Genomic DNA, 19,731 nt, shown 5'->3' with positions numbered 1-19,731 from the left:
AAGAGGGAGCTCAGACAACAAAGTAAACTTCAGCATCTCTCCCACTCAGGCACCGGTGAACCAAAAGTCCTGTCCCATCTGTAGCATAGGCCCCATCTCCCAGTGCACCTTGCCCCTACTCCCTGGACCCACCAAAGTGCCTCTGCCACTCCATCAGTCTGCACGTTTCTCACCTTGCTGCTGGGTCAAGTTTCTTCATACAGTGTAAGCCCTTTGAGGGCAGAAACCCTGCCTTTATCCATTTTTATTACTTCTTACTCAGCAATATAGTAGTCACCTTATTGACACAAGAGCCAATATATTACAAAAATTTCTCAAGATTAATTCTGCCGTAATAACCAAGACTACTGCCATCTGGTAAGTCAGCAGATTCTCGCAGTGTTTCTCCTCTTCTCTGGTGGACACAAATCCAAATAAAAGTCATCTACTGATAGGGGATCAAACTCTAGATACGAGTGATATCTGCAGCGTAGTCACTATTTATACATCCAGTACGTTACCCCTCTTTTTTGCTAATTTGTGCTGCATGTCATTAAAACAATTATCTCTGCTCCTAGTACTGCCATGAGGAAGAGCATTTTAAGAACACAGGGAGAGACGCACTCACCGAGTCAGCCAGGCTTCCCTAAGGAAGCCACACCTAATTTGATATTCAAAGGCTGAATGGGAGTAATATAGAAAGGAAGAAAACAGTTTGTTGCAAAAGAATCAGCTGGTGTAAAGATGTACTCATTATAGTATACTTCAATTTGCACTTTTACAAAACGAACCAGTTTACTAGCAAAGCCCCACTGAAGTTCTCAATGAACTTTGACGAGGAAAGGAAAATTTATTCTAAATCGACAAAATGTTATGTTTTTAAGTATTTCCTCCTAAAAGTCTGAACTGCCATAAGCATATGGGATGGGGGTGTCAGTAACAAGTCCTATCCTTCTGCTGATTCCAATACATCCCAAGATGCTCAAATTAGATCACTGACAAAATATACATTAAAATATATGGCTGGACAAATTCTGAAAAGCAAAGCGCAAAATAATGTGCTACCTTCCTTGAAAAGTGGAGTGGAAATAAAAAATGTATTAACAAATTTATATTTACTTATAAATACATAAAAAAAACTATGTGAAGATAAGTTAAATACAACAGAAGATAACTGAGGGAGGGGAGGAGAATGAGAAGGAGACTTTCTTCTCCATATTTTTCTTACTGCATGTTAAAGTGTATTATCTGGTTAAAATTAAAAATATATCACTGTAAAACATATTTTTAAAAATATCTACCATTACTATTTCAAAATTAAATTATTTTTTTAAAAGGAACTATCCTTAATTCATTGTGTTTAATATGTATCATTTACATGAAAATTGATTTTGCACTTTATATAGTTACCCTCTTGGAATTCACTGATTCATTTTTAAGTTAAGTCCTTATTTATGTTTACTTCTCCTTTTCTCTGCTACCAATATATCATCATTAGCAGTGTTTTTTTGTTGTACAGTAACATTACATATCTATATCCAGCAGAGGCTGATCACAAATTATTCACCTTTAGCTGTTTATTTTGTCAACAAAATTCGATGGAAAAGCAAATGTTTTATTTATTAAGAAAGCTAGAACAATAATATTCTTCTCTTTTTTTCCTCCTTAAAAAAAAGCAAGCTAAGAATATTTTGCTGTGTTCCAAAAGTTGAAAAAGAAAAAAATAAAAATAAAAAATACCAAGGTGCATTTTCTTCCTTGGCAGTTCACTATTACAATTCTTTGGAAATTATATGTTTTTCAATAAAAAATAATATATTGGGGGAAAGGCTAGAATGACACTTTTCCAGTCTGCCAGGAAACAGAGCCCTTCTTCAATTGAAGACCTATCAAAATATGCAAGCAAATGTCATGGCAACAGAAGCTCTCACCATGGTAACATCATCTCTGCTACAGAGGAAAACCACTCTAATTCGTCATGTACTTCAAGACAAGACATTAACTAATTCCAATTTTCATTTTACAATCTATCCATAACATTCAATATACCTGGCAGTAGTAAAGATTTAATAAAAACATTAATATTTCATAAGAAAGCAATATTAAAATCAAAGCTAACTCAATTTACATGCAAACTGATTAATGTGAGAAACATAAAATCAAGCTGACCCACCATACATAAAATCAAGATAGTAATGAAAACACAAAAAGCAAACAATACTATCACTACTGCTTGAGAATAAATACTCTAGATTCAACATAGAAACAATTATATGTTTTACTAATCACAATATAGCTGGCAGTAAAACAAGAAAAAGTCTTTTATAATCAAAGAAAAGATTTTAAGTTTTTACTAGCATGTCTATTTTGCAATTCATTGCATATAATCCTGTTTTTATTTCATAGTGAGGGATTATTAATGGCACAAAAATTCTAATCTATAAATGTGTCTCTAGATGAAAAAAGTAAACTCAAACACAATTTTTAAACGGTTATAAATTAATCAGTTACTACTACAAATAAAAATTTACTATGCTACATAAGTTATTAAAATTCTCTTGCAAAAGCTTTAAACAAATAAGCATTATCAACTTTGTAAATTAACTCGAAAGATCTAATATCTGTCAAGTAAAAGATCTACTACCTATAGCATATTAAAGTACCAAATGGCCACCTTAAAATATTCATTTTTAGATGACAAACCGCAAAAGATTAGCAATTCAAAATGTCAGTGAAATCATAAAACTGAAAACCTTATATGTAAGAGTCTAATAGAACCTATTTGGTTTATGATGTAGACTATAGCCAGATGGAAAATTCAATTTGAAGATACTTCTTTTTAAAAATCATCACCTCAGCATGATCAAAGTTTGAGCCTTAACACTTAGAAAGAACAGAGGTTTATATTAAAATAAACAGTTAATTTTTTCTTTGGAGAAAATACCCATTTTTCTCAAAATATTTAAATATTTTAGCAAATATACTGCAATTTGTTTAAAACACTGTTGATGAATAAAGTAATATAATTGTCACCTTTAAATAAAAATATCAGTTATTTTCACATCAGCAAAACACAGAGGGAAACAAAAAGGCAGCATGTGATAAGAGAGTAAGCTGACTTCAAATCTAGGTATGGTCTTTAACATAAAAGCAAGGGGAAAATCGCTAGAGATAAAGGAAGAAGATCACTGTGAATGCAGTATGATAAAGACAAGAGGATGACAAAGTGGAGGCTGCAGGACCAGTTAGGATGCTGCTGCAGTGGTCCAGGCAAGAGGCAATGAATGACAAGTGAGACTGGAGTGTGGCAGTGGTAATGAAGAGAAAAGGGAATAATTTAAGAGAGATTTAGGAGCTAAAGCAAGACTTGGATCAGATGGATAAAAGAGGGGAAGGTGTCAAGATGACATCTAGATTTCTCACTCAAGTAACTGCATTTAAGCAACTGAGAGAGGAAAATATCAGGAAAAGATCATTGTGTAGTCTCTATGTTGGTTTGTTGTTTGGGGAATAGAGATGGAGTTCAGCTGTACGGTGAATTCTGGTATTTCTGAAAAACTGAAAAGGTGTTATCAGGGTAGGCATTTAGATAAACATATCTGGAGCTTAAACAGAAATCAAAACTGCGTCACAGGCTTACAAGAGATAATTGAGCCATGGGTACGAATGAGACTTCCAGGGAGAGAGTTGGAGCTTGAGGAAAAATGAAGGTCCAGCATACAGAGCCTTTAGAAACTCCAAACTTTGATAACTAGCAGAAGACAGAGACCTTGAGTGAGACGGAGAAGAAATGGCATGAGAATCAGGAGTGTGTGATGTTTCAGAAGTCATGTCAGAGTAAGGAAGTGTGGACAGTGGTACAGACTACCACTAGATAATCCAGCAAGAAAAAGGCTGAAAATGAACTTGATATTGTAAGGAAGAAAGATCACTGGAGACCTTTCAAAAAAGTAGCTGATTCAAATGGTATTTATATAGATGAAGCCCTTTCTAAAACACAATCATCCAGAAGTACAATATATAAAAGAAATAAATCAGGGTTGTCACGAGGTAAACAGAATGCATATAAACAAAACATGTAAACAGAATGCTTACATAGTAACCTACACCTGTACATGGTCCCCTGAGGCAGTTCACAGAAACCCAGAGATTTAGAACTTCATGTCTTGAAACCAGTGGGCTTAGAAAGATAATCTTAGAAGTGCCGTTTCATCTTTGATTTTCTATAATTCTATAAATACAATTTAATCTACTTTTTTAAAAAATTGAGGCTTTCCTGATAATTAATGACTGCTGTGTTTTAGTGAATACCAGATACCGATACACTTCTTTATAAACACAAAGAAATATCCTAGTATTGAGTTGTATAAGCTGCTTGAATATTCTGGAAATTAATCCTTTGTCAGTTGTTTCATTTGCTATTACTTTCTCCCATTCTGAGGGCTGTCTTTTCACCTTGCTTAGAGTTTCCTTTGCTGTGCAAAAGCTTTTAAGTTTAATCAGGTCCCATTTGTTTACTTTTGTTTTTATTTCCATTACTCTAGGAGGTGGGTCATAACGTGAGTGAGTGAGTGAGTGAAGTAGCTCAGTCGTGTCCGACTCTTTGCAACCCTGTGGACTGTAGCCCACCAGACTCCTCTGTCCATGGGATTCTCCAGGCAAGAATACTGGAGTGGGCTGCCATTTCCTTCTCCAGGGGATCTTCCTGACCCAGGGATCGAACCCAGGTTTCCTGCATTGCAGGCAGACACTTTAACCTCTGAGCCACCAGGGAACTCTAGGAGGTGGGTCATGGAGGATCTTGCTTTGATTTATGTCATCAAGTGTTCTGCCTATGTTTTTATGGTTTCTGGTCTTACATTTAGGTCTTTAATCCATTTTGAGTTTATCTTTGTGTATGGAGTTAGAAAGTGCTCTAATTTCATTCTTTTACATGGAGCTGTCCAGTTTTCCCAGCACCATTTATTGAAGAGGCTGCCTTTGCCCCACTGTATATTCTTGCCCCCTCTGTCAAAAATAAGGCACCCACAGGCACATGGGTTTATTTCTGGGCTCTCTATCTTGTTCCTTTGGTCTATATTTCTGTTTTTATGCCAATATCACAGTGTCTTGATGACTGTAGCTTTGTAATACAATCTGAACCCACTGTTCATTGCAGCACTATTTACAATAGATAGAACATGGAGGCAGTGTAGATGTCCATCGACAGATGAATGGATAAATAATTTGTGGTGCATATACACAATGGAATAATATTCAGCCATAAAAAGGAACACGTTTGAGTCAGTTCTGATGAGGTGGATGAACCTAGCACCTATTATACAGAGTGAAGTGAGTCAGAAAGTGAAAAATAAGTACTGTATTCTAATGCATGGAATTTAGAAAAACGGTGCTGAAGAATTTATTTACAGGGTAACAATGGAGAAACAGAAATAGAGAAAAGACTTATAGCCGTGGGGAGAGGGGAAGAGAGGGTGAGATGTAATGGAAAGAGTAACATGAAACTTACATTATCACATGTAATATAGATAGCCAACAGGAATTTGCTGTGTGGCTCAGGAAACTCAAATAAGGGCTCTGTATCAACCTAGAGAAGTGGGAAGGGGAGGGAGATGGGAGAGAGGTTCAAAAGGGAGGGGATATATGTGTAACTATGGCTGATTCATGCTGAGGTTTGACAGAAAACAATAAAATTATGTAAAGCAATTATCCCACACTAAAAAAACAAATTAAAAAAAAAAAAGAAATATCCTAAGCTTTACTTTCCTCAATATACCATCAATTAGCTTTACTTGTCCTCTTTCTAATAAAAGTTATAAACTAAGTGTGATACTGGATGTGTTACAAGGTTATGTCTCTGAAAAACAGAACATTAAATCAAAACATGAATGAACTTTCTTCTAAGCTGGTGCTTGGGGGTTCACCCTCAATAGAATCATCACTTTAATAGAGTACCTTTGTCACTCTTCTTCAATATTTTGCCAGGATTTTTTTCAGCACTAGTAATATCTTCTATCTTTTATTTGACTTCAGTTCCCTCACTATAACTACTGTAATGAAGCAGAAGTAACTCCTTGCTAAGTTGTAAGTGTGCGTGTGTGCTTAGTCACTCAGTCGTGTCTAACTCTTTATGACCCCATGGACTGTAGTCTGCCAGGCTCCTCTGCCCATGGGGATTCTCCAGGCAAGAATACTAGAGTGGGTTGTCATGCCCTCCTCCAGGGGATCTTCCCAACTGAGGGATCAAACCCAGTTCTCCCGCCCTGCAGGCAAATTCTTTACCATCTGAGCCACCAGGGAGGCCCCAGTTTCAAGTAACTAGCACCAAACAAATGAAGGCCAGGAATTTTTACACAAGTAGAAGCACTAAGAATCCTCTTCATTTTTCACCCTTCATTTGCCTCTGGAATATTTCTGTAGCATTAGAGAACAGACTGAAGATTATTAATAAAAGTCAAGTTTTGTCCATCCCTGACCAGCACCTTCTCTCTGCTCTATGTAGTCTCCCTCAAATTGCTAAGTTGGTCATTCAAAATAGTCCCTTTCTTCATTTACTTGAATTGTTGGCTCAAGGAACCCAACAGATGCAATACCACATTGTGAGAAGCTTGGAGGACTTTCTGATAAATGTGGTGGATTAAACACGTGCATTTATATCCACTTTGATTTGAAACTTCGCTAGAATGGGAGTTATAGGAAAGAATATCAGTAGAAAAGGAAAAACAGGAGAGCAGAAAACAACCTTTTGAAAACTAGAAAGTAGGTGAAATTAATAAAGACTGAATGTGAAGTGCCTGTGGGGAAGGACAGGAAGGCAGAGGAATTCCTGTCGGGTTCCCCAGAACGGGCTACTTAACATATGGAATAAATATGTACTGAGAAGGTTACGAGGGGGTGAAAAGGGAGATCTGGTACTGGGTAAAAATCAGACAGACTGGGAACAGACTGGGTAAAAATCATGAATAGGTCTGAACCATGAGTATTAACAGTATGAAACACCCTAATTCCTTTTATAGTTAGATTTTACTTCTTTCAGTCCAGGGAGATTAGGCTTAAAAATACTGGAACTCAAAGATCTAAACTCTATCTTCCTAAAACTTTCTACTATTTCTGTCCCCAGCCTCTAACTCTCCTCCATCTCCTCCTCCTTCAATGACATAAGATTCTTCCTTCCACCTGCTTGACAAGCGGGATGAAGACAGAAGCCAATCACATACCACCAAATTTGCAGTTTTACTAAATAGTAAAGCATATATACTATAGTATTTAATACATAATGTTTGAAAATATTAGTCCTCTTCCCTTTACCCCAGATACCTAGTTTGATGTCTCTCTACGTAACTTCACAATTAGTTCACATCCTTATTTCTAAGGAGAGAGTGAAGGCAAAATGCAGCTTATGACAAGGTGGAGCACATAAAATGCAACTCTTTCCTAGAAGACCAGTGGTTCTCATACTTGAACACATGTCAGAGTCACTTGGAGAGCTTGCCAAAGCACCAATTGCTGGACGCCCATTTCCCAGTGCCTCTCATCAGTAGGTCTGGGTAAGCAACATTTGTAACAGCTTCCTGGGTGGTGTTAATGCCACCTTGTTCACAGGACACAGTTTTGAGAAGCACTGCCCCACAGAGCACAGGTTCTCAAGTGAAGGCAAACTTGCCTTGCAGGGGAAAGGAGGCAGTGAATGTATGCATTTTTGGTTGTCACAACCTGGAGGGGTGAGAGGGAGAGCTAATACTGACATCTGATACGTACAGACCACAGATGCTACGAAACATCCTACCACACACAGGATAGCTCCACACAGCAAAGAACTATGGGGCCAAAAATGTCAACAGTGCAGAGGGTGAAAAATCTTACCATAGAGTAAAATAGAATTTACTCCAAATATATGATTTAACCATTGTGCTGGTGAAAGGTTTTCAGCGAGTTTCAGAAATCTGACATGGAATAAACATGCAAAGAACTGTTTTTCTTCAAATACTGATAACTCTGAATTTTACTCATCCGTGACAAAACAAAGTTTTAAACATAATTAATACTTATAAGATATATTGGGCTACAGAAAGAAATAAGCATTTATTTACATAAGGTTATTGGTAGATTTCTAGTAAAGAGATATCAGTTAACATTCATCTTGCAAGAATAGTAAGAAAACTAATTATAATAAAAGACTAATTTTGAAAAATAAAATGATCAGCTGTATTCATTTCCTAAGATAAGTGAAACACGAACAACTATTCATTTTGCTATAATAAATATTTAATATAAAGGAAATACTTTATTTTATAATGAACCATTTGTTTTAAGGAACAGCTGATTATAGCGCTAATCAATCCTAAGTAAACATATCTAAGAAAACTGTACTTTATATATACATGCATGTATGTGCATGGATATACATATATACATGTACATGTACACACACACACACACACACACACACACACACACACACACACACACTTAGACAAATATACTTACTCCAGTGGGCTGGAAAATAAGTCCATCCATTTCATGGCTGACTTCTTTGGCAAAATTTCCTTCAAGTAGCTATAAAATAAACATATGTTTTTAGAAATATAATAATCAACACAAAAATCACTTTTAAAGTTTTTTAAACTTTTTCTAAGCTTTATAATAAACTTAATACATAAGCTTCAAAAACTGAAATACAAAATGGGGGAGAAGGGTGATCCAGAGGGATCTAGGCTAATATACTGTAAGATTCTTTTTTTAATATATGAAGATTTCCATTTCATGGCAGGCTAGATATCTCAAACAACAGTCCTAGCTGCAATAACCAAAATGATGGTAAAATATTCAAAACATATTTTTCCTTCTTCTAGTTTTATTAAGATATAATTGACATACAGCACTGTATAACTGTAGGTGTACAGCATAATGATGTGACTTATATATATCATGAAATGATTACCACAATAAGCTTAGTGAACACCTATCATCTTATGTAGATACAAAATAAAAATGTATTTTTTCCTTGTGATGAGAATTCAGGATTTATTCTTAACAACTTTCATATATAACATATAGCAATATTAATTATCATAACTGTGTTATACATTACATCCCTAGCTCTAATTTATCTTACAAAGGTGGTCCAAAAGCACCAACTTCCAGTTATAAAAATATTTTTAAATTCACCATGCTGAGCCAGCATAAATGTAGCAAGACAAAGAGGCCAAAACCAAAATGACTGTAGAAACTCTGGGAAGTAATAAATATAGGGAATAAAAATAAATGCATCCACAAAGGAAGAGAGCAGAAAATCTTGCTTGGGAATAGGTGGAGTGAGAATAAGATTCTCTGAGAATCTGTAACTACAAGTTAGCTCACATATGGGGACTGCACCTTCAAAATGCATAATCTGTGTTTTCCGCAAAACCTCAAGCAGAAAATTTAACCTTTCTTTCTGTCCTACTTTTGCCTCATTTTCTGTCTTTATTGTATTTTTTCCAGCAAAAAATTGCACTGCAAGGAATACACACCATGAAATACAAACAACAGTTTTTTAATGCCATATCTACTGAAAAGCATAATTATAGGCCCAATGCTCTCTAATTATTTCTGAACAATTGTTTTAAATGCTTTTCTTCCACAGACTTTTATTATTCTGAAAAACTGAACATGTGCATCACTGATGGAGGACCTAAACACTGATTTCTGCATCATAGGAGAGAGAATAGAAGATACTTTCACAGAGCCAGGTAATAACACTGTTACCCAGAGTCTTGCCAAATGATATAATATTTAGAAGAGTTCTAGGATTCAAATATATTCCACCAAAATTTTGGATCTGTTGTGTGTTATCCAATCAAAATCTTTCATCACAATCACATCTTCTTAAAACTGCTATACTGAAAGGGAGATGTGCATTCCAAAAGTGACAACCAAGATTTCCAGTATATTTCACACGTCACAAGATCTGTGATTCTCTTCCCAAACTGTGACTTCATTTTCTCTGCCATTTCATTCCTTGAAATCTGCAATTTCTATAAACTGGGAGCAGCTCAGCAAAGAAAAGAACGAACTATCCTACTTTCTAACTGCTTTAAGACCAATTTGAGTTTGAATAATTTACACTTCCTTAAAACTGTAATGTTCTTTAGTCAAGTTCATGGGGACAGAAATCAGAGAGACTGAGAGGGAGGGGAAAATGAGGCGTTAGTGTTTGATGGGTACAGAGTTTCAGTATGGAAAGATGAAAAAGATCTGGAAATACATGATAACGATGACTACACAACAATGTGAATGTAATTAATGTCACTGACATATATGCTTAGACATGGCTAAACAGTCAATTTCATGCTATGTATATTTTACCACAATTTTTTTCAACTGTAATGCTCTTGGTGTTTTCTTTCTTGTAGTGTTTTGTTCTTTCCTCTTACTATAACATTAAGATAGTAGGGAGCTTGCAGTGGGACTCTTAGAGCCATGCTACCTAGAATTTGGCAGAACAGGTAAAAATTTCAGGACAGATGTGAAATTGATTTCTAATTCATTCATAGGTTTAAATGACCTAGCCATGTGAGGAGGGAATTTGCCTAAGCAAAAATTCAATATGGATTAAAAGTACTGATTTTTTTATAATGAACTAACTAATGGGTCATGGTTCAAATAAGAAAAAGATGTATAATATTGATACATCTTGTATTTCATCACGTGCGAAAAGGTAACCTATTAAATTCATAGCACAAATCCTGTTGAGGAATGAAGCAATGAAAACAAAACGCCACAATCATCTTTATAAATAGTATTTTTTAAAGGTTAAACAATTTGTTCTTTTACTGTAGGTCCATCATTTATGGCACATAAACATAGCTTTTTCATTCTTAAGAGCATATTTCTCCAATTCATATATTGGATTATCCATGCAGATAAAGTATAAAGTATATGTTGACAAGACTCTAGATAACATAATGCTACCTGCTGCAGAAATGGAAGTAACTTCCTTTTTAATTTTACTCTAACTTTTTAAGAATCAGAGAATTTAAGGGACTATGAAACTTCTTAGGTCAAAATAAGAAATACTCCTTGTTTTCACCCATTTTACTCCCTGTTGATTACTCTAGATAATATTTCTTTCTTAACAATTTAAGTATCACTTATTATATATTAAAAGACCTTTTTATAATATAAAGGTCTTTATTCTATAAAGTATAAATACTTTATATACATAAAGCTTATATAAAGTATAAACACTTCATAGCATAAACACTTTATAGTATAAAGTGTTTTTGTGCTTGGTCCTTATATAATTCAAAACACACAACCCCTCATGAGGTGTATAATTTTAATTTTGTATTATTATTCATTTCACTAGAAAATGAAACTGAGGCCATCAGAAATTAAGCGACTAGCTTCAACTCACTGGAAAAGACCCTGATGCTGGGAAAGACTGAGGGCAAGAGCAGAAGGGGACCACAGAGGATGAGATGGTTGGATGGCATCACTGACTCAGTGGTCATGATGCAAACTCTGGGAGGTGGTGAAGGACAGGAAAGTCTGACATGCTGCAGTTCATGGAGTTGCAAAGACTCGAACATGCTTAGTAACTGAACAGCAACAGCAGTAGCAGCAGCTTCAACTCAGACAGTTAACAAAGTAAATTCATTCAGAACAGATTTCAATTAGACTTTAATTAAAAACAGGGAAATAAGCAAAGAAAGTCTCTGACCCTCTAAAATAAATGCCCTAAAGACTTCTGAAACTTCCCACATACATTCTCCAATAATCATTTAAAACTTAGAGACTTAAATGTACTGTAGCACATGCTACATGAATAAGATACATACAAAGGAAGATAAAATTCTTGAGGCAGAGGGAATTATTTTTTAGGGATAAAAATTTTATTAATATATATAACAAATTCATATACTTCATTTATTATTCATATTAGAAATCCGATATGTAAAATAATGTTAAATTTAAAATATTGCTTTTTGGGGTCATAAATTCTAAAAGAAAATTTATCCAAACTCATTACGAGCATCTTCTATACATCAGTGTCATTATCATTAGAGCCAATACTTAAGTCACTTGATATATTAATATATTTCCATTACTTTCACTGCTGTCTCTGAGTTATAGCATACTTCACTTCACACAGGAGACTATCACTGCAGATGTTATCTCAAGCTACAGGTACTGATTTGAATAACACATCAGAAAAGTCCCCTCCACAACCATTCCTTAGGTCTGTATTCATTTTCCTGAAAGTGTTCAGCATCTTTAAAAAACTGATTTATGGAAAAGCTCCATTTTTACTTACAATGTAAAACTTGCCTAACCTGACAACACATTTTTTAAAAGCAGACAATCCATAAAATCATAGCTTTTGTTAAGGTCATTAGCAGACTGAGGTCTTCAGGAAACCAAGTAAACTGAATTCCAAGCCCTTCAAAGAAAGATGAAATACATCTTTCACTTTTGGAAGAGTGTAAGAGGAAAAATTGGAAGTCATAAAAGCAGGTATAAAGAAAACCTGAAAATTTGATAAATTTTTAAAAACCAAGTGTGAGTTAGTTAACAGTTTAGAATCCCTGAAAGCCCCAAACACACGAGGAATCCAAACCTACTCACTAGCTCTATTCCTCAGGTTTCTATTAAGATTCACAGGAAAGACTAGGGGCAGGGCAAGAAAGATGACAAAGCCTCATCTTAGTTGCAAACAGACATAAAAGCCTTCTCAGACCCTATCTGATATGAAATAAAGGCCATCTGAGGATAAAATCGTCTGCAGCTACACAAGGGTCCAGAAAAGCCCTGGTCCAAGAATATTACATTGATAAAAAGCAGGAAAACTTGCTCCTGCCAAAACATCCCATCTGTGCAAAGCAAAACGGCTCCCAAGAGTAAGAGGTCAGCCCACTGATGGGAAACCCATCCCCGAGACTCAAGTGCCCAGGGTCTGCTTAATACCGAGGCTTGAGGTTAACACTACAGCACTACAGTCCCCACAGTCAGGCACTGAGTGACAAGAAACAGTAGATTACATAGTAGGGAGAGTGCAAGAGCGCAAAAATAGACCACTGCATGGTAGAGGCAAGCAGAGTCCACTGAAAGCTACAGGTGAAGCTGAACACTGGAGAAAACCCATCTTATACCCCAGGGCTTTCAAGTAACAGAAGTCATCTGTTTAAGGAATCTGAAGTCTTTGGAGCACTGAAGATAACTATACAGCAATACAAAGTGAAAGTTAAAGTCACTCAGTCATGTCCAACTTTTTGCGAACCCAAGGACTGTAGCCTGCCAGGCTCCTCCTTCCATGGAATTCTCTAGGCGAGAATACTGGAGTGGGTAGCTGTTGCCTTCTCTAGGGGATCTTCCCAACCCAGGGATCGAACCTAAGTCTCCCACATTGCAGACAGATTCTTTACCATGTGACAACACAATCCGATCTCAGATACAGAACAGATTATCACCCACTAATCCCACCTCCCACAAATGAAGCTTACTAAACTTAAAGAAGGAGAGGTATGCACATTACTAAACAAAAGACATTTACCTCAGTATCTATTGTTCTTATAGAAAAAAATGCAAAACATCCAATAAAAAAACTATCACAAACACATACAAAGGAAGAAAAAAATGACCTACATCCAATAGATAAGGTAATCAACAGAAGGAAACACAAAGGATGGCCCCTATTTTAGAATTATCAAACAAAGATTTTAAAATAACCTTCACATTTTAAAGGAAGAGATAGAAAACATGAATGAGCAAATTGGAATTTCAGCAAAGAATTTTTTAAAAAAAGGAACAAATAGAAATCCAAGAAATAAAAACATAATATCAAAGAAAAAGAATATTAATCAATGGGAATGACAATCAATGAGATTATCAACAGACTGAATATAACAAAGAAAAGAATCACTGAACTCAAAGAAGAGTATAGCACTTTTTCCAACTGAAACACAAAAAGACAAAAGGGGAGATATAGGGGTGGCAGGGAAGACAGGAGGACAGAACTAGGAATCAAAACGCAAGGGTGAAGAGGTCTTTAAAATACAGACTACACATAGAGAGAAAAATCAGTAAGAATATAGAAGACTATTACAATAATGAAATCTGACCTATTTAACATTTTATAGAAAACTGTACCCAGCAATAGGAGAAAATATATTTCTTTTTTAAGTGCATACAACACTTCTACATAGGTCAAATCCACACAAAGTATGCTCTCTGACCACAATGAATTAAATTAATTAAAAGTAAAAGAAAAATATCTGGAAAATCCTCCAATGTTCAGAAACTCCATAACCAACTTTCAAATAACTCAAGAATAAAAAGAAGTCAAAAGGAATTCTTTAAGTATTTCAAAACAATGAAAATGAAAATACAATAGATGGATATTTGACAGATACAGTTGAACAGTGTCACTGGAAAATTTATTGCACTAAATGACTAGTTAGAAAAAAAGAAAGGTGACAAATTAATGATACCAACTTCCATCGTAAGAAACTAAGGGCAACTTTAGAGAATTCAGGATGGAGAAGGCAATGGCACCCCACTCCAGTACTCTTGCCTGGAAAATCCCATGGATGGAGGAGCCTGGTAGGCTACAGTCCATGGGGTCGCTAAGAGTCGGACACGACTGAGCGACTTCACTTTCACTTTTCACTTTCATGCATTGGAGAAGGAAATAGCAACCCACTCCAGTGTTCTTGCCTGGAGAATCCCATGGACGGGGGAGCCTGGTGGGCTGCCGTCTATGGGGTCGCACAGAGTCGGACACGACTGAAGTGACTTAGCAGCAGCACCAGCAGCCAAGGATAAGTTGCCAAAGTAAAAGTGACTACATCAGAAGAAAGTGTCACAGAGCTGAAAATTTTTAAGAAATGGAGAAGCCAGGGTTATAAGTAGAGCAAACCAAACACAGAAAAGTTGAGTACGACAAGTAAAATGACCAGTCTTTGAGAAAAGAGTTTAAGTTAGGCACAGCTTCTAGGGAAAAAGGAATAGTTACCAAGAAGCCAAAAAGTGGCTGAATACACTTAATTAAAGCAGAATGGCTTGAAAAACTAAGTTTTATTTTAATAACTTAAATATCAGATAATTTTGAAACTCACTTTGCTCTCCATTTGTCTCTGATACTATATTCTAAGATAAAATGTCCTATACCTTTAAGTTAGTCTGTTTTCTTTCCTCTTCTATCTTTTAAGTAAAACTTATGAATTGCACTTATTTTTTATGTAAGAAGAGCTAAGTTTTTCTTAGAAAATCTTATTAATGATAATATCTCAATAAAAATAAAATTTCATCCATTCTTCCATTAGGAAGGTATTTCCTGACTGCCTACTAATGCCAGCAATCCAGTTAGTATTCAGGATACTACAAATCCAACAGTGATATAAACCTAGGCCGATATGCCTAAACAATACCTTAAATTCAACAGTAAAACTACAAATACAATGATGTAATCAGCCATTTCTCCCTGTCAGTTTTTATTCAGAAACACAGTTCTACTTAAATTACCTAAGATTTGGGTTTTTAAATCATTTCTAATAAAAAAAATTTTTAAGATATTTTACTTTAAAAATATTTAACTACAAAACCTTGGAGAAGCTTTAAGGTGGAGTATGTGGTGATTTATCTATCCTAAAGGCACCCCACTCCAGTACTCTTGCCTGGAAAATCCCATGGACGGAGAAGCCTGGTGGGCTGCAGTCCATGGGGTCGCTAAGAGTCGGACACGACTGAGCGACTTCACTTTCACTTTTCACTTTCATGCATTGGAGAAGGAAATGGTGACCCACTCCAGTGTTCTTGCCTGGAGAATCCCATGGACGGGGGGAGCCTGGTGGGCTGCCATCTATGGGTTCGCACAGAGTCGGACACGACTGAAGTGACTTATCAGCAAAGAGCCTAGGACTTCTTTGGCCATATCACCCTCAACATGCCCAATCTCATCTAAAGATTCTAGGATACACTTTCAGAACTGCAATTTTCTTGATTATTTTCCACTAGATAAAATTAGAAGATAATTAGATAAAAGATAAAATAGTAGGTAAAACAGCAATGCTATGGACTGCAGCCTGCCATGGGATCCCTCTATCCATGGGATTCTTCAGGAAAATATACTGGAGTGAGCAGCCCTTCCCTTCTCCAGCAGATTTTCCCAACCCAGGGATCAAACTCAGGTCTCCCACACTGCTAGCAGATTTTTTACCATCTGCTACCAGGAAGCCCCAAAATAGTAGACATAATTTATCAAACAGATATTAATAAAGCATGACAGTATTTCACAAATGCTTACAAGATTTAAACGTGTTTACCTATGAGTATTATATCTCATTACCTGAATACATTGCAGATGGCATGTAACTTTCCATTAACAAAGACTGGTGGAGCTGACAAAGATTATACCAGGTGATTGACTCTGGATTGATATTTTATACATCTATGAATCACAAAGTAATTGGAAATCAAATCATTATAAATGCATAAGCAGAGAAAGATAATACAAAAGGGCTAAAAATTAAAAACATGAGAAACAAAAGAGAAACTGTAAAGTTACAAAGCATAGACAAGAACCTTTAGAAATAAGGAAAATGATAGCTTAAGACAACAATGAAGAGGAAAATGAATCTACAGTAAAATTGGGAATACAAATTGGCAACATTAATTCATCATAGTATAAAAAAATTCTTTTCTTAAACAAAAGATTAAACTATCTCTACCTTTCTGTTCTGGACTATTCTATTCACAACAGATATTTTCTGGGTAGATAGTCTCCACATGGCCTCAAATGAGAATACTCAATACAGTAGCTTCTATCTGCTGACTTTTTAAAATGTGCTTTCATAATTCTCCTAAAGTCCTAGTTTTACCAATCCCCCCAAAATGGAAACTTCCACTCACCTGGCTATTACTATTTATTATTTTTAATTCCCAAAGTGTAACTCCTAATTTAGGTGAAGATTATTCAATGCTTCTATACCTTAAATACTCCTCTAATAGAAAAAATCACTCTATAAAACACCTTTCTTGCTCACCAAAAAGCCAATATTGGGCTTCCCTGGTGGCTCAGTGGTGAAGAATTTGCTTGCCAATGCAAGAGATATGGGTTCAATCTCTAATCCAGGAAGATTCCACATGCCACGGAATAAGTAAGCCCATGCACAACAACTACTGAGCCCGTGCTCTAGCGCCTGGGAGCCCCAACTCCTGAGCCCACATGTCAGAACTACCAAAGCCTTTGCACCCTAGAGCCTGTGTTCTACAACAAGAGAAGCCACAACAATGAGAAGCCCGTGCATCACAACTAGAGAATAGCCTCCACTCACCACAACTAGAGAAAAGTCCTCACAGCAGCAAAGACCAAGCACAGCCAAATATAAATTAAATTATTTAAAAAATTTTAAGCCAAATTCACTCTTTTTAAAAAAGAATGACTTGATTTCTGTTTTTTTTTTTTTAACCAATGGCACCTATACAACAATATCATTAAAGTTAGCTAATCAAAATATAAATATTAATAACTTCTGGAACACTATCATTGGCTCTTTCATTAATTCATATTATTATAATTAAAATTAAAATAATTCAAAAAATTCTAGTGAATCCAACTTAAAAGTTAGAAAATCTAAAATCAAAATTTCTCTAGAAAATAGTTTGGTTTTTTTCATGGATGTTCATCTCATTTCTACCAAAATTCCCTCATAATTTCACAAAGTAGAAGCCAACTCACCCTCATGAAACAATCAAAGTTTTTTTTTGCCAGATTTCCAGTTTTTCTTTTTAATTTCAAAATGAGGCATCAACATACATTCATTCAGTGCCAGTAACTGACAGTCACTCTATCAAGTGTTCGAAATTTTAAAAGAGATCAATCAGTTTTCTCCTGGAAGGGCTAGTGTCAGATCCAGTGTGGAGGTCCCAAACTGAAATGCCTCTAGGTACCAGGCCATGAACCTGAACTGGACTGGGTATAAGATAACCAGGACTAGTGAACGCTATGACAAACTGGAGGGCACATCTTCATCCAGAAAGACAGTACTGTGCTAGCTTCGGCAGCACAGATACTAGAAAGACAGTTTCTCATAAAGATTTTTATGAGCCCTACCAGTTTAAGACTTCTGGTTAATATGGACCTAAATACACATAAAATAGCCATTTTACAGTCAGTGCTTTTAACAGAGGTGCTTAAAGCCTTCTGAGAGAACAGAAAAGTAATTATCATTTCATCTATCATCCGCGGTTCTATACAAATGTTTACTGAGTACTAATTATCCATGGGGGCGGGGGTGAAGATGGGAAGCACAGAAGGAGCAGAAGGAAGAGCTAACACATATAACACCATATGCCAGACACTGCTCTGAGCATTTTACATGTACAGTTGGCTCTCTGTATCCACAGATGTGGGACTCGCAGACACAGAGGGCCAATTCTACTACATTTGTTTACAGAAGGGCTTAAGCATCAAGAACTTAAGCATCACAGAGGTCTCGGAACCAATCCCCTGCAGATGAGAGACCCATATTAATTCAGTCTAGCCTCATAACAATCTTATAAAGTTAGTGAAAAGTGAAGTCGCTCAGTCGTGTCCAACTCTTTGTGACCCCGTGGACTGTAGCCCTCCAGGCTCCTCCATCCATGGGATTCTCCAGACAAGAATACTGGAGTGGGTTGCCATTTCCTTCTCCAGGGACCATAATTATCCCCATTTTAAAGGTGAAGCTTACAACTTGCCCATGGTCACAAAGCAAGAAACTAAAATCAAAAATCATTCTGGCTCCAGAGTCTACATTTTTGATGGCTTTTCTAAACTAGGCTATAACATCCCCAGATATCTCCTAGTGTCTAGTCCATATACTCCATCAACACACTCACAGCATACTGCTCTCCCCTCCATCACAAGATGTTCATGTTTAATTATCTGACTACTAAATTGAGCTGTGGGCTGAGGACAGGAATCACATTTTATTATCATTTTATCTTCAACATCTATTACAGTAATCTGGTGCAGAGTAAGCTCTCACTTCAACAAACATGTACTGAATAAAAATGAAGTGAACAGCACAGTAATAGGATTGACTGTTAAAAAAAAAAAAAAAAGTCGATGAGCATAGGTCAGGCAGAAAATGCATGGAATGTATTGGGTTGGCCAAAAAGTTCATTCGGACTTTTCCATATGATGTTACAGGAAAACCCAAATGTGAACTTTTTGGCCAACCCAATATTATCCCATGAAGCTGTATAAGATAAAAACCTATTTTAAGAGAAATTTAAAAGCTACTGGTCTAATGTATACATACATTATTAAAGGGGTAAGATTTTTTAAAAATACTAAAACCATCATTCATAGTAATTTTCTCACAAACCATCCCTTGCTACCCTCATAAATGCCAGTGGGACAACTGAGTCTGGACAACAGGATCCTAACTGGCCTTCTTTGTAGGCTAACTTCCTCTCTCTAAACTACTTCGATTCACTGCTGCTAGAATTAACTTTCTGAAACAATCTGTTGTGTCAGTCACATGTAAAAATCTTTGAATGCTCTCTCACTGCCTAGGGCCCAAGTTCCCTTGCTGCTGCTGCTGCTGCTGCTGCTAAGTCGCTTCAGTCATGTCCGACTCTGTGCGACCCCATAGACAGCAGCCCAACAGGCTCCCCCGTCCCTGGGATTCTCCAAACAAGAGCACTGGAGTGGGTTGCCATCTCCTTCTCCAATGCATGAAAGTGAAAAGTGAAAGTGAAGTCACTCAGTCATGTCCAACGCTA

At 36.2% G+C, this 19,731-nt stretch overlaps 1 protein-coding gene across 1 annotated transcript in view; it reads right to left on the bottom strand.

Annotated features, from left to right (window-relative positions):
* Window positions 1-19,731, bottom strand: part of RNGTT (RNA guanylyltransferase and 5'-phosphatase) — a 235,173-nt gene that overhangs the window by 105,178 nt on the left and 110,264 nt on the right. Inside the window, exon 12 of the mRNA XM_027972440.3 lies at window positions 8,467-8,535. Within this exon, the coding sequence (XP_027828241.1) occupies window positions 8,467-8,535 (69 nt within the window). The remainder of the gene's footprint in view (window positions 1-8,466; window positions 8,536-19,731) is intronic.

Source organism: Ovis aries, chromosome 8, assembly GCF_016772045.2.
Source record: "Ovis aries strain OAR_USU_Benz2616 breed Rambouillet chromosome 8, ARS-UI_Ramb_v3.0, whole genome shotgun sequence".
NCBI lineage: Eukaryota > Metazoa > Chordata > Mammalia > Artiodactyla > Bovidae > Ovis > Ovis aries.
The sequence above is the reverse complement of the archived record's forward strand: the minus strand, read 5'-3'. Positions and strand labels throughout refer to the sequence as shown.